Genomic DNA, 12,821 nt, shown 5'->3' on the forward strand with positions numbered 1-12,821 from the left:
GTTCCATGCGCTTACCTCCATCTACCATTCCTTGTTCAAAGTTTGTTAATTGCCGTCGTGCGGCCATAATCACGTCGAAAACGTTTCCACGTGAATCATCTGAGTGCGAATGACAGCTCTGCAAATGCACTGACCTGTCACACATTGTATACACGACACTACCGCCCTCTGTATATGTGCGTATCGCTATCCCACGACTTCGTCAGCTCAGTGTACAAGGCTTTCGGGCGGGTCGGTCTGCTCGGTTTATACGTTGAATCCATGTTGTTTATTCGTGGTCCCGTAGCGCCTTTTTTCTGTCCGAGAAGCTTCTATACATTCTCCTAAGCATTTTGCTATGTTTACGCCTTGAATTTTGTCTCCTCCTACTGCCATCCATTTAGGAACTATCTTGATGTCCGACATATACCGCATGTTCTCGATAGAGACGAGATGTAATAACGATGAATAAAAAGTCACACAGGCCAAAGCCGTAGGAACCTGCCGTTGTTTTGCGTGACGGAGAAGCTGACTGGAAAGAACTTCAGCCGAAGCCCTTCAAAGCAAGACGCTACATTTACACTTCACAAATCCCTGCGGCACATCAGGGGGCAGTCTTATCAAATATTAAGTCCCCCCCCCCCCCCCCCCTCCCAATATCACTAAAAGAGACTGGTTGCTCTACGCCTCCTTGTGTGCTGTTGGTAGTCTTCACGGTCTCCACAGGAGCAGTATCATGTGTAGTGCTTATAGAAGGTGACGAGCTATTCTTGTAACTGGAGCGGTTATAATATTAGAAATATATACATTCTAGATAAAACATAAAACTTAGTTCTTTGCATGGCTTCTATCGCTATACATGTGAAATCTTGTCTACGTGGACTTTTGTTTCAGGCACTTGTTGAGACCATTTCAAAACCAGCTCTCACTATTAATGATACGTATATAAACATATGGAAATAAATTATTGATTGTATATTGTATCAGACAACCTGAATCTATCGCTTCTTTATATCTGTAATACAAATGGTTCAAATGGCTCTGAGCACTATAGGACTTAACTTCTGAGGTCATCAGTCCCCTAGAACTCAGAACTACTAAAACTTAACTAACCTAAGAACATCACACACATCCATGCCCGAGGCAGGATTCGAACCTGCGACCGGAACGGTTGCGCGGTTCCAGACTGCAGCGCCTAGAACCGCTCGGCCACCCCGGCCGGCTATCTGTAATACATCTGGTTGTAGATGAGACCATTTTTACCCTCTGACTGCTTACGCTTTTATCTGTCACTAAGTACAAAATGCACAAGGCTACTTCAAAATACTGTTACACACAACATGAGGAATTAAAAAAGAAGAATATGAACTAAAAGAGACGACATTTTCTTGTATTACGTGGAATCGTTAACAGGTTTTCATTTCCAACCAGTTGTGTTCCAGTCCAGGGGAAGCGGTAGTTTGTGTAAGGCGTCGTTAAGAGGCGAGAGTAACAGGCGGCGTGTTCTTTTGTTGCAGGCGAGCTGGACGAGGAGACGAAGGCGACAATGAGCCTGCCGCGGTGCGGAGTCAAGGACCGCATCGGATACGGCGCCAGCTCGCGCAGCAAGCGCTACGCCCTCCAAGGTAAGCCGGCGGCGGCGGCGACGGCGCACGGCGCATTCCAACCAGCGAGCAGGAAGCTCCGCACCCCAGCAGCGTCTCGTGCGTGCCGAACGAAGGCACACCTACGCTTATAGCATCTGTAGATTTAGAGAAAGTTCTTGGCAGTGGTGCCTAGAACACACTCTTTGGAATTATAAAGGTAAGAGGTGTAAAAGGAAGACAAAAGGCTGTCTACAACTTGCGCGGAAACCAGACTGCAGTTGTTAAGACTCAAAAGACATGAAAGGGAAGAAGTATTTGAGAAGGTAGTTATAGAGGACTATGACTCGTGATACTGAATCTTTAATTTGAGCAAGCAAGTAAAGGAAATCAAGAAGATATTTGGAAAGGGAATTAGGTTGAGGGAGAGGCAATGAAAGGTTTGAGGTCTGCCGATGACACTGTAATTCAGTCACAGACTGAAAATGAATCGGAAGAAAAGCTGAACGGACTGGGTAGTGTATTGAAAAGAGGTTATGAGATGAACATAAACAAAAGCAAAACAAGGGTTATTACAATGTTACTTATAATCCGTCTTGATTGCAAAATGTTTATTCATATGATCGGTTTCGGTTCATCTAGGAGCATCTTCAGATCTGATATTTCGGTTACAGGAGTAACCTGTGATGTGACCCAGCATGTGAAAGTTGCTGTATTTGGACGGATTACTCCTGTAACCGAAATATCAGATCCAAAGATGTTCTAGATGAACCGAAATCGGTCATGTGAATAAACATTTTGCAATAAAGACGGATTATAAGTAACATTGTAAAATCACTGACTGCGGCTATCCTATCAGACATGATGTCTGTTTTTACAAGGGTAATTATATGTAGTCCATTTATAACAGGCGATTCTGAGGGAAATAGATTATGAGATGAGACGCTGAAAGCAGTTGATGACTCTTGCTACTTGGGCAACAAAGTAACTGATGATGGCGGAGCTAGAGACGGTAGAAAATGCAGATGGCAATAGCAAGAGAGGGCCTTCCCGAGAAAGAGAAATTTGTTAATGTCTAATGTACATTTTAGGGTCAAGAAGTCTTTTCTTTAATTTCTTGTGTGGAAAGTAGCCCTGCACGATAGTGAAACGTCTGCGATAAACTGTTCAGACAAGAAGAGAATAGATTTTTTTTCAAACGTGGCGTTATAGAAGACCTCCGAGGATTGGATGGGTGGACTGAATAATTAATGAAGAGTACCGAATGGAATGGGTCAGAACATAAATTTATGGCACAACTTGACTAGAATAAGGCATCGGTTGACAGGACACAATCTGACGCAACAAGGAGCAGTCAGTTTGGTACTGGAGGGAAGTCTGCAGGGTGGAGCGGAATCGTAGAGGACGACTAAAGCGCGACTGCACTAAGAATATTCAACGGGCTGTAGGCTGCAGCAGTGGCTTGTACAGGATAGTTTAGCGTTGAAGGCTGTATCAAACCAGTCTAAGGACTGAAAGTCGCAACAAAAATACGCTGTCGCCATCGGGACAAACTTAATAACAATTATTGGCCGTGAAAAAATGCCTGCACCATGGCGCTTAAGTACATTTTTCTGTCCACTTGAAAATATTTTGGGGCTGAATTCGAGTTCGTCAATAAATACAGCTAAGGTAGAAATATGTTGTTCTTTGATCAAAACAACAAAGATAATAAAGTGGCTGATCAAACTTGAAATACAAATTTGGTATGAAGAAGGGTACTATCTAATTAATAGAAGGTGGTAATTTAAAGAGCAGGGAAATATAAACTGGGTATTGCTCGAATTTTGGTTGGTTCTCGAAAAGAAATGAAGATGAATAAGAGCAGGTGCAACAGAGGGGTGGGTCTCGGGGTATTTCTGTAGAACGGGAGTATTAATTTCAGGCCGGCGAGTGGAATTTTACGGCATGAAGTGCTCTGATTCCAATCACGCGGTCAGCAGCGGGAAACTCCGGTGTTTCGCTGCTGACGCCGAGACGTGGGCGCCGCGGGTGCAGGAGTCAGCGTCACACGCGCAGGGAGGAACTCCCAGGCGCCTTCGGAAAATATGGGAAAAAAACCTTGCTCGGGAATGGAATGAAAACCCGTTCCGCCGCTTCAGGTTTCACAAGGTCACTGTTGGCGCTACTGCGACACCAGCTGCGGAGCGTCAGCCTGGCTCTCCTCGTATGGTTCCGTATCTATACGTCTCCTTCGGGTCTTTTCCTATCTCTCATGGTTTGCTAATGTAACTTGGGAGATTTTTATGGAGATACAACCCTCTCTCACTGTCTTCTCAACCACTGCTTCCGTTTCATGTCCTTCGATTCTTACAACTGCAGTCTGGTTTCTAAACAATGTGCAAATACTCTCTTGTTTTCCCGGCTACTTTCAAAATGTCAAAGAGTGTAGTCCAGTGAACGATGTCGAAAGCTTTCTCTAAATCCACACACGCTACAAGCGTAGGTTGCTTTTCTTCAGTCTGTTTATAAGACGCAGGGTCATTATTGATAGTTCACGATAAAAAAACAGTCGGCTGTGAAGATTGGTAACGAGCCCTTAATGTAAAGAATGCGAAGTTGTCCACGTTATGAAACATAAGAGCATGGTAGTAGGACTGTTGTACTGGTCCTCATTTCGACGACTAGTCTGATGCAGTTTTATTACAAGATTAATAAACAACAACTAAAGTTAGAGATATCAAATAGATATTTGGTGGTAACAATGTGTACAGATACATCGGCTACGTAGATTCAGTTGTACGTAAAGCGAATAACACGCTACGATTTATTTGTAGAATGCTTGCAAAACTGCAAATTAGCCACAAGAGAGACTGCATACAAGACTTGTAGGCACGAATCTGACTGCCGCTCATGTGGATTTCCCCACATCACGTCGGACTGACTGGAGAAATCGAGCACATTCAAAGGCGGTGCGAGTGGTCAGAGGCTGGTTTCACCGGCGGGAAAATCCGGCAGGAATGGTGAAAAATTTCTGTTGACAACACTGGAAGAAATCGCCTTACGTCTGTCTATACTCACTTTCGTTAACGTCCTAGGGCAGAGGGCGAAGCAACGGGCTGCTCGCAACGTCAGCCTCAGTCCCTTGGCCCTGATGGCTGAGCTAGGTGGAACTAATCAACAGTTTACGTACTAGTGTTATTCTTGCTTATCACATTTGGCACACTGATACCTAATACTAGCTTGTTGATGTGTCGGTACGCTGATGCTAGCAAATTGCTCACAGTTCTCCGGGCAAATAGATGGCTTGTCTTCTTGCTTACAGAATACAGTAATGCAGTGTGCGCACTAAATTCTTCCGTACATTAAACACCAGTCAGTCAAGGAGCTTTCTTCCGTGAAAGACCATGGCAGTATTTAGATTCAGATATAGAAGACACGAAGAAAAGAATAGAAAATATCAATGAAGCTCTCAATATGGAGATCATGAGCGCACCCGTCAACTAAGCTTTCCTTGAAGTTACATAATTTAACAAGCAAATATCTACAAATCAGCTGTGCTGTCTTTTCTTAATTGCGCTTCTGTTGCTGACAAGTGGTGCACAAGACGATCTCTGAACTTTTCCATTATTCCACGCTTCCGAGAACTTGAGTCACACCACTTAAAGCTGCCACCAGAATTACGCAGTTCTCGAGAATTCCAGTCTGCACCGTAGCGTCAGCGCCGCGTTTGTATGTGCCAGATGTAGTTTCAGTCTTTTCAGTCTGCTCGCGTTCGGCATAAAATCTGATAATTGTGCACTCCACTTTTGCGTGAAAAATACAAGAGCATTGAGCTCATCCATGTAATTAGAAACGTGATAAAAGTCGTGCATTATGTAAGAATTAGCTTCAACTTTTTGCAGATTAATGGTCTAGGCTTTTGCGATATCAAGAGCATCGTATTCAAGGAAGACAACTTGGACATGGCATTTAGTTATCTAGAGCGTGTCACCGTTCACCACACCAAGCACATGCAAGAAGTGAGTGTGAGAGTAACAATCTGCAGAGTGGAAGCACGGTTCTTGCTACTTGCGAGAGATACTGTGTGTAGCACAGAGACTTGGTTCTACTCACACCATACGTTTATTCCGCCGTCGCGATGTGCACACCTATCATGCAAATAGCAGAAAATGAGTACTTTGAAAAGGAGGCCGCAAGAATAAATAGAACCACTGCAACAGTAGTACCCACATACTACATGAGGAGCACATAAATTGTCATTACAGGACGCATCCTACATCTATGTTTCAGCCTCTGTAATGTTCTCAGCCCATTTCAACGATGACTGTACAAGCGCGAAACGTGTTACGAAACGTTCATAGACGGACACAGAAAAAGAAGTTTTCTGATGTCGGAAATAGTTATTCTCTGAGCGTACTTCAGCCAGAGGTATAAACTGACTCTCTTCAAACGGGTTTGAGCTGGTGTAATGATTATTGGCAGGTGAGGTTTCTCTGGAAAAGGCAAAAGGCAATGAGAGAGAATTCATTTTGAAGTATTGTATATGAGCTGTGATGTCTACATTTAGCGAATCGCAAGCATCACAGCCTTTTCAAATTCTTTGTTGAAGTAATTTGTAGAAGAGTCGAGACACTGATACCCGTAGCAAATCGGCAGTTTATTGTTGCATGGCTTCCTGAAGCTACTTTACTGACGATCTGCATATCCAAACAGGACCGACAACTCACATGAATAGAACAAGAGGTGGCTGAGGGCTCTTATACGAACGTCTGCATACAGGGCACCTAAATACAACACCACACATCAGATCATTAATCGTCTAGTATTTTGATTTATTTGACTAGTAAATACACTGTAACATTTGTTCGGCTCTGTTCTGTAAAATTATATAAAAATATGCAGCTCCACTAATACCTTAAAGTAGAGAACGCGAAATCTGTAAAACAATTGTACGAGATACGAACTTAGATACATTCCGGTAGCCATCCCTAAATTTCCTGGGTGATGTACCGTATTCTTCTTCTATATTCTCAATTATTTCCTACAAGAGTATGTAAAAATCTCTTTTTTATAAGACACTAGCAAGTACGTAAAAGGAACAGAGAAAGTTTCTGTTTTGAGATTCGAAACATTCCAGGAATATTGGAAAGGCTACGGCAGAATCTCCTATGTCGATGTCCTCCTGCACACTTTGAGGTTGCGGAGTACGAAATGGTATGGTGTTATCTCAGGATTCTGAATGGTGCGACAGGAATTTCCATTTGTTTCTGTGCTCAGCAATGAAGTTATAAATGCAAAAACGCTGATAATACGGCGAATAATCGACGGTGCCTCGAGATCACATTATATCTGTCTTACAAATCTTCCAGATCCCATGTTACTGCCTCACCAGATTGAGCATGGCAGTACCTACCCACAGGTCAATTCATTACAGAAGTTGAGGAATGTGATACGAAAGGGAGCAAATTCAAGGTAGGCTTACAGCATAGCAAGATGATGGTAAACTTGAAAGCGTAGAGTATTAAAAGTAATTTGAGTACGTGTTAATTCTAGCAAAACATGTGAACCAATAAATACATGCAGAGTGAGTTGTAGCAAAAAATAAAAAATAAAAATAAAAAAGGAAGGAAGGAAGGAAAAAAAAAGGAGCCAAAGTAACAGTCCGGAAGAAATGGGAAGCTCATGTTTCACTTTAGGGTGAGATTATTGTACTAAGGCTGGTCTTTGGTAGCTGCGAATGGCTACTGTGTGGAGTACAACAGAGGAAGGGCAGCGATGACACGTGCCGGCAGTAGCCAGTGGCGGATGCTGAGGAGCTGTGGAGCGCGATTCCGGGCTGTCCACAACAGATGTAATGAGGACTCTCCCCTTCTCGTCACACGCCAGCACGCTAACGTGGCCACTCGCTGCTGTATACTCTATTTCGTCTCTACTGTCCAACAGGGTCGGTAATTTAGTTGGCAAACAGACTTGTAAGTTAGCAACAATATGATTAATAACGTCTAGCAATAGAGTTGGAAGGTGTTTCACACGTCAAAGAGTAGTAATTCAATAACGTATTGTGTTTCTGTAAACAAACTCGCGAGTATCCTTACATCCACACCTACCTATATATTTCGAAAGGCACTGTACACTGCATCGTCGAGAGCGCACCATACCAACATCGTAAATTTTCTTTCCAGTTTTTATCGCATTCTTAGAAAGGAAAAAAATGACTGTAAATGTGGCTCTGTACGGTATAGCTTACTACTGCGATCCCTACGTGACATAACCATGGTGGCAGCACAAGGGCTGCACAATTTTCTTCGAAATTATTTTCTCTGAATTTTCCCAGTAGGGTTTCGCGTGCACTATGTTGCCTTTCTTTCAGGGATTCCCATTTAAATTTACAGATAACTTCTGTTAGACCTTCGTGTAGAGTATACCTACCTGTTATCATTCTAGCAGCATTGACAGTGAATTGGTTGCATGTCTGTTGTTCTGCCTGCTTGTTATAGATGCGAAATACTGCAACAGTACTCTTGTACTGACCGTCCTTGCATCTTGTATGCAGTTTCCTTTCCCAACAAATATAACTCTTCCATTCGCCTCCTCTGACATCGATTTTATGTGATGATTCCATTTCAGGTCACCTCTTAGTGGAACATCCCCTTAGAAAAATTTATAAATGACTGCTGGTAAACCTCTTACGTTATTTGATTTTCAAACAGCTGAGCAAAACTGAACGTACTCAGACATTTCTCTCTTTACTTATTCTGATCAACAGCAAACTGGCGCAAAGCAATCTGACTTTCAATAATCCCTACAAAAGAATGGCCCTGACTAACAATAACCTAAACATTTCATGAATCACTTACCTCACAAAAATCTTCGTTACTCAAACTACTGCAATACTGCGCGCGCCAATACTGCCAGCTAAATAAAAGATTCTAACTACTGAAGGCATTAACTACTGATAGGCATAGTTAGCGAATGAAAGATTTTGGTAGAGAACAAACAATGTATTTACCTTAATAATGTTCAAAAGTCATCATATATATATCTATCAATCATGATATCCAGTATTACAAATTTCCTTTTTCTGACGGACACACGTCCAGATCGTCCGCTCTCAAAATTCTGCCATCTCTCTCCCCACATCCACCACTGCTGGCGTCTCACCTCCAACTGCGCAACGCGCTGTTCACATCCAGCTGCCCAACACTACAATAGCAAATATTCCAACAATGCAAACCAGCCACAGACTGCAGACAGCACAGTCAGTGGTTTTCATACAGAGTGCTACGTGGCGTTACGAACATAAAAACCTAAACAGCCTACTTACATCAGTATTACAAGTACATACTTAAAAGATTTCACATGCTCAAGATGGTCACCAATAATCTTGTAATAAGGTACGACACCACCGGTTTCTTTGTCGCTCTTGTATTAGTTACTTGTAGATTAACTCGTGTACGTGGCAGCGCTGAGTTGAGTGCAGAGTGTAAGTTACTGACGACGTGTTTCCCGTTCTCCTCTGCAGGAAGCCGGTGGCGTGTCAAGAGCCTGAAGTACCGCATCTCCAAGTACCCGAGCAACCTGAACCACGGCAAGGTTGACCGCGAGTTGGCCAGGGCGTTCGGCGTGTGGTCCGACTACACCGACCTGACCTTCACGCAGGTGAAGAGCGGCTCGGAACAGGTGCACATCGACATCCGCTTCGAGAAGGGCGAGCACGGCGACGGAGACCCGTTCGACGGGCCCGGAGGCACCCTGGCGCACGCCTACTTCCCCGTCTACGGCGGAGACGCGCACTTCGACGACGCCGAGCACTGGACCATCGACAGCTACAGAGGTCAGTGGACTTCCTCCTCACATCCCGTCCCTCCAGCCTGCTTTGCTGGCTCATCGCCACTAACAGCCGCTGTTGCAAAATTCCTTGACTCACCCACCCCTCTCCCTACGACACTGTTGGTAACCGGAAAAACTCCAGTCTCCTCATGTAGTTGACCGCTGTGCACCTGTGTCGGTCGACTAGAGCCCATGATCCGTTACGAACAACACATAGTAAATAGTTGAGAGAGCAGGTATGTGCTTTAAAACGTCGGCACCGAAAGAAAACAGTCGACATACAAAAATGTTGTTACATTTTTACAACCAACTGAACTATGTCTTTTGCACCACTTCTGGAAGGATCTGTCTGGGATTTTTACTTGCCAATTACCGGCCGCTGCTAACGGCCAACTTCATCTTGCACCTTTCCCCTTGTGGATGACAAACACTTGGTTTCAATCTAAAGAGTCATCTTAGCCATAATTGGTAACTTTTTTATTAACTCCCAAAAATCGAGGAAAAATAACTCTACACCTATCCAGGGTGTATCAGGAGGAATGGTCAATATTCAGGGATACGACAGGAACGATCATTCGAACCAAAACACGCCTAATAAACGTAGGGTCTCAGACGCACATTTTAAGAGCTGTAAGCACTACTTCATCTTCGCAACTGTGAAACACATCTCTTATACTGAATAATTGCTCATAGCTCTTTGGGAATGCATTTTAGAGCCCATGGAGGAGGAGGAGATTAGCGTTTAACGTCCCGTCGACAACGAGGTCATTAGAGACGGAGCGCAAGCTCGGGTGAGGGAAGGATGGGAAAGGAAATCGGCCGTGCCCTTTCAAAGGAACCATCCCGACATTTGCCTGAAGCGATTTAGGGAAATCTCGGAAAACCTAAATCAGGATGGCCGGAGACGGGATTGAACCGTCGTCCTCCCGAATGCGAGTCCAGTGTGCTAACCACTGCGCTTTAGAGCCCATGTTTACTAGACAATTTTTCTTGGTTTGGTCCGCACTACCTCCTTCCAGAATATGGAAAGCTAAGGGTTAGCAATAGAAGACAATTGTTTCGCACTATCGATGATGAAATAGTGTTCACAGCTCTTAAGGTATTCATTTCAGAACCTACGTATGCTTCGAATGATCGTTTTTGTCATATCCCCGATTAATGACCATTCCTCCTAGAGCACCCTCTAAATCATCGTTATTTATCTATCATCTCTTATTCACACTCGCGTCAAACATAAAACTCATATGCGAATTTGCCCACTCATTAATTACTCAAGTTTCTGAACTAATTTTTAGTCTCAAGTGCTTCATTTTCTCTGGTCTAAATAATTCTATTGTTTTGTCGCCATCACTTGAGAATGTGGCGTCACAGAATAAGAAAATGAGAGAAGAGATCCAGTAACTGCGCAATGCACTGTTGACCAACAAGCATGCAGGTGCACAACTATCCGTGCGCTAATTGGCCAATTTACAACCCTGGCCTGCTACGCGGCTACGATATCTGGTCACTCGTGAGGGATGGGATTTACCAGACACCTGCTGCTTGTTCACCAAGAGTTTATAAATCAGAACTAAGTTATTACAAGTTGCTTTTTTCTTCCACTTGCACTTTCAATCATACCAACATCCATCAGGAATGCGAGGGGGGTTGGTTCAAATGGCTCTGAGCACTATGGGACTTAACATCTGTGGTCATCAGTCCCCTAGAACTTAGAACTACTTAAACGTAACTAACCTAAGGACATCACACACATCCATGCCCGAGGCAGGATTCGAACCTGCGACCGTAGCAGTAGTGCGGTTCCGGACTGAGCGCCTAGGACCGCTAGACCACCGCGGCCGGCTGCGTAGGGGGGGGGGGGGGGGGGGACCATACGCTTGTTTCTGAGAGAAGTTTTGCAACTTGGTTTCGAACTACGTTCTTGTTATTCCGAGCTTTTGAGCACAGGAAGCATTAAGACCTTCCTCGCCCTTGATTCTTTTGAGCCCATCTTCTACCTGCTATTGTGTTCGTTCATTGTGGAACGATAGGTTTACTGAATCGCTACAGAAATGCGTTTCGCGTACCCTTGCTCCAAAACAACCACTGCCTCACCACTCCAGACTCAGAGCGGTAATGTTGCTCTTGTAATGTGACGAATGCCTTTTAAAGTGAAAACATCATTTTCTTCATACGATTTTCTAGTAGTTTTTTTCCTTGGAATGGACAGTCCCTATTCAATAATCCCCTTAGCGTAATCTATCTTTCTCAATCATCAGCTCACATCACGGTACCAGTACTAGAAAAAGAATGATCTTCGTAAATATTTGCAGATACTTGCTTTAGTCCATAAATATGTGTCCATTATTCAGGAACCAACAAACATAAAACATTAAAAAATTAATATAACATATGAAGAATGTTAACGAAAATTTTAACTTTTGCACATGTTCATTGCATTAAAATAATCAAAGTAAATAAGTGCCGTAGCTCGATTTTCTATGTGTGTGTGTGTGTGTGTGTGTGTGCGTGTGTGTGTGTTTGTGTATTGGGAAGATGTGACAAGTATCTGTCCATTGCAGGCACTAACCTTTTCCAAGTGGCGGCTCACGAATTCGGCCATTCCTTGGGGTTGTCGCATTCGGACGTCAAGACGGCCCTGATGGCACCTTTCTACCGAGGATACGAGCCATCATTTACGTTGGACACTGATGACATCTTGGGTATCCAGGTGAGCATCTCACAATCATACGGCGAGGAGCTGCGCATCGACCTTAGTGCACACAGCAAAATAAAATTAGATTGCAACTTTGCCTGGATAAAGGGCCACGGACTAGGAAGCATACCGACAAACTCTTTGTTAAGCGATTTTCCTCACTTTGATGTCCAAATGGGTGATATAGTTTTCTTAACAGAGTGAATTATCGACTACATTGTGAAGCAATACTATTTAAACGACAGCGTCTTTGTTCTTGTTGCGAATTTCAGTGTTTTCTACAGTACTCTTAATGGACAAGTTTTGCTCTGGTTATTCTCGTTTAGTATCTAATCGTCCAGCAGACGTATTTACTTTTCGTTTACTTAATGGGCTATTAGGCAAACTGTTGTGTGTAAAATTATGGAATCAAGCGCATGACAATTCTATAGCACGTGCTGCAGTCTACGTTCTTAACAGGGAACGACCACGCTTGTTTTTCAGGTTCTGGCATTCCTTTTACTATCTCTTGGTTGGCGCTGTCGTTTTTTACGTGATATTGACTGTGATAGCAAGCTGATATTTCACGAGGTAGTGCATTACGACACATTTCTTGTGATTTCTTTGTTTCTTATATTAAAAGGAGGTGGAGAAACAACCAAAGCTGCTGTGTGACTCATTACCGCCATAGGCTTGTTTGTCTCGAGACAAGTGTTTTGCAAGACAGTGCTTCTTCTATTTCGCACAATACCTCAGTATTTTTCCCAAACGCA

General features: G+C 43.5%; 1 protein-coding gene across 4 annotated transcripts in view; it reads left to right on the forward strand.

The window, feature by feature from the left end:
• The window catches only part of LOC124595469 (matrix metalloproteinase-14), a 158,812-nt gene that overhangs the window by 104,654 nt on the left and 41,337 nt on the right, over nucleotides 1-12,821 (forward strand). For all 4 annotated transcript variants that reach the window (XM_047134223.1, XM_047134222.1, XM_047134224.1 and 1 more), the window contains exons 3-5: nucleotides 1,497-1,604; nucleotides 9,067-9,378; nucleotides 11,936-12,084. In XM_047134223.1, the coding sequence (XP_046990179.1) occupies nucleotides 1,497-1,604; nucleotides 9,067-9,378; nucleotides 11,936-12,084 (569 nt within the window). The remainder of the gene's footprint in view (nucleotides 1-1,496; nucleotides 1,605-9,066; nucleotides 9,379-11,935; nucleotides 12,085-12,821) is intronic.

The sequence above is a fragment of the Schistocerca americana genome, chromosome 2, assembly GCF_021461395.2.
Source record: "Schistocerca americana isolate TAMUIC-IGC-003095 chromosome 2, iqSchAmer2.1, whole genome shotgun sequence".
Classification (NCBI taxonomy): domain Eukaryota; kingdom Metazoa; phylum Arthropoda; class Insecta; order Orthoptera; family Acrididae; genus Schistocerca; species Schistocerca americana.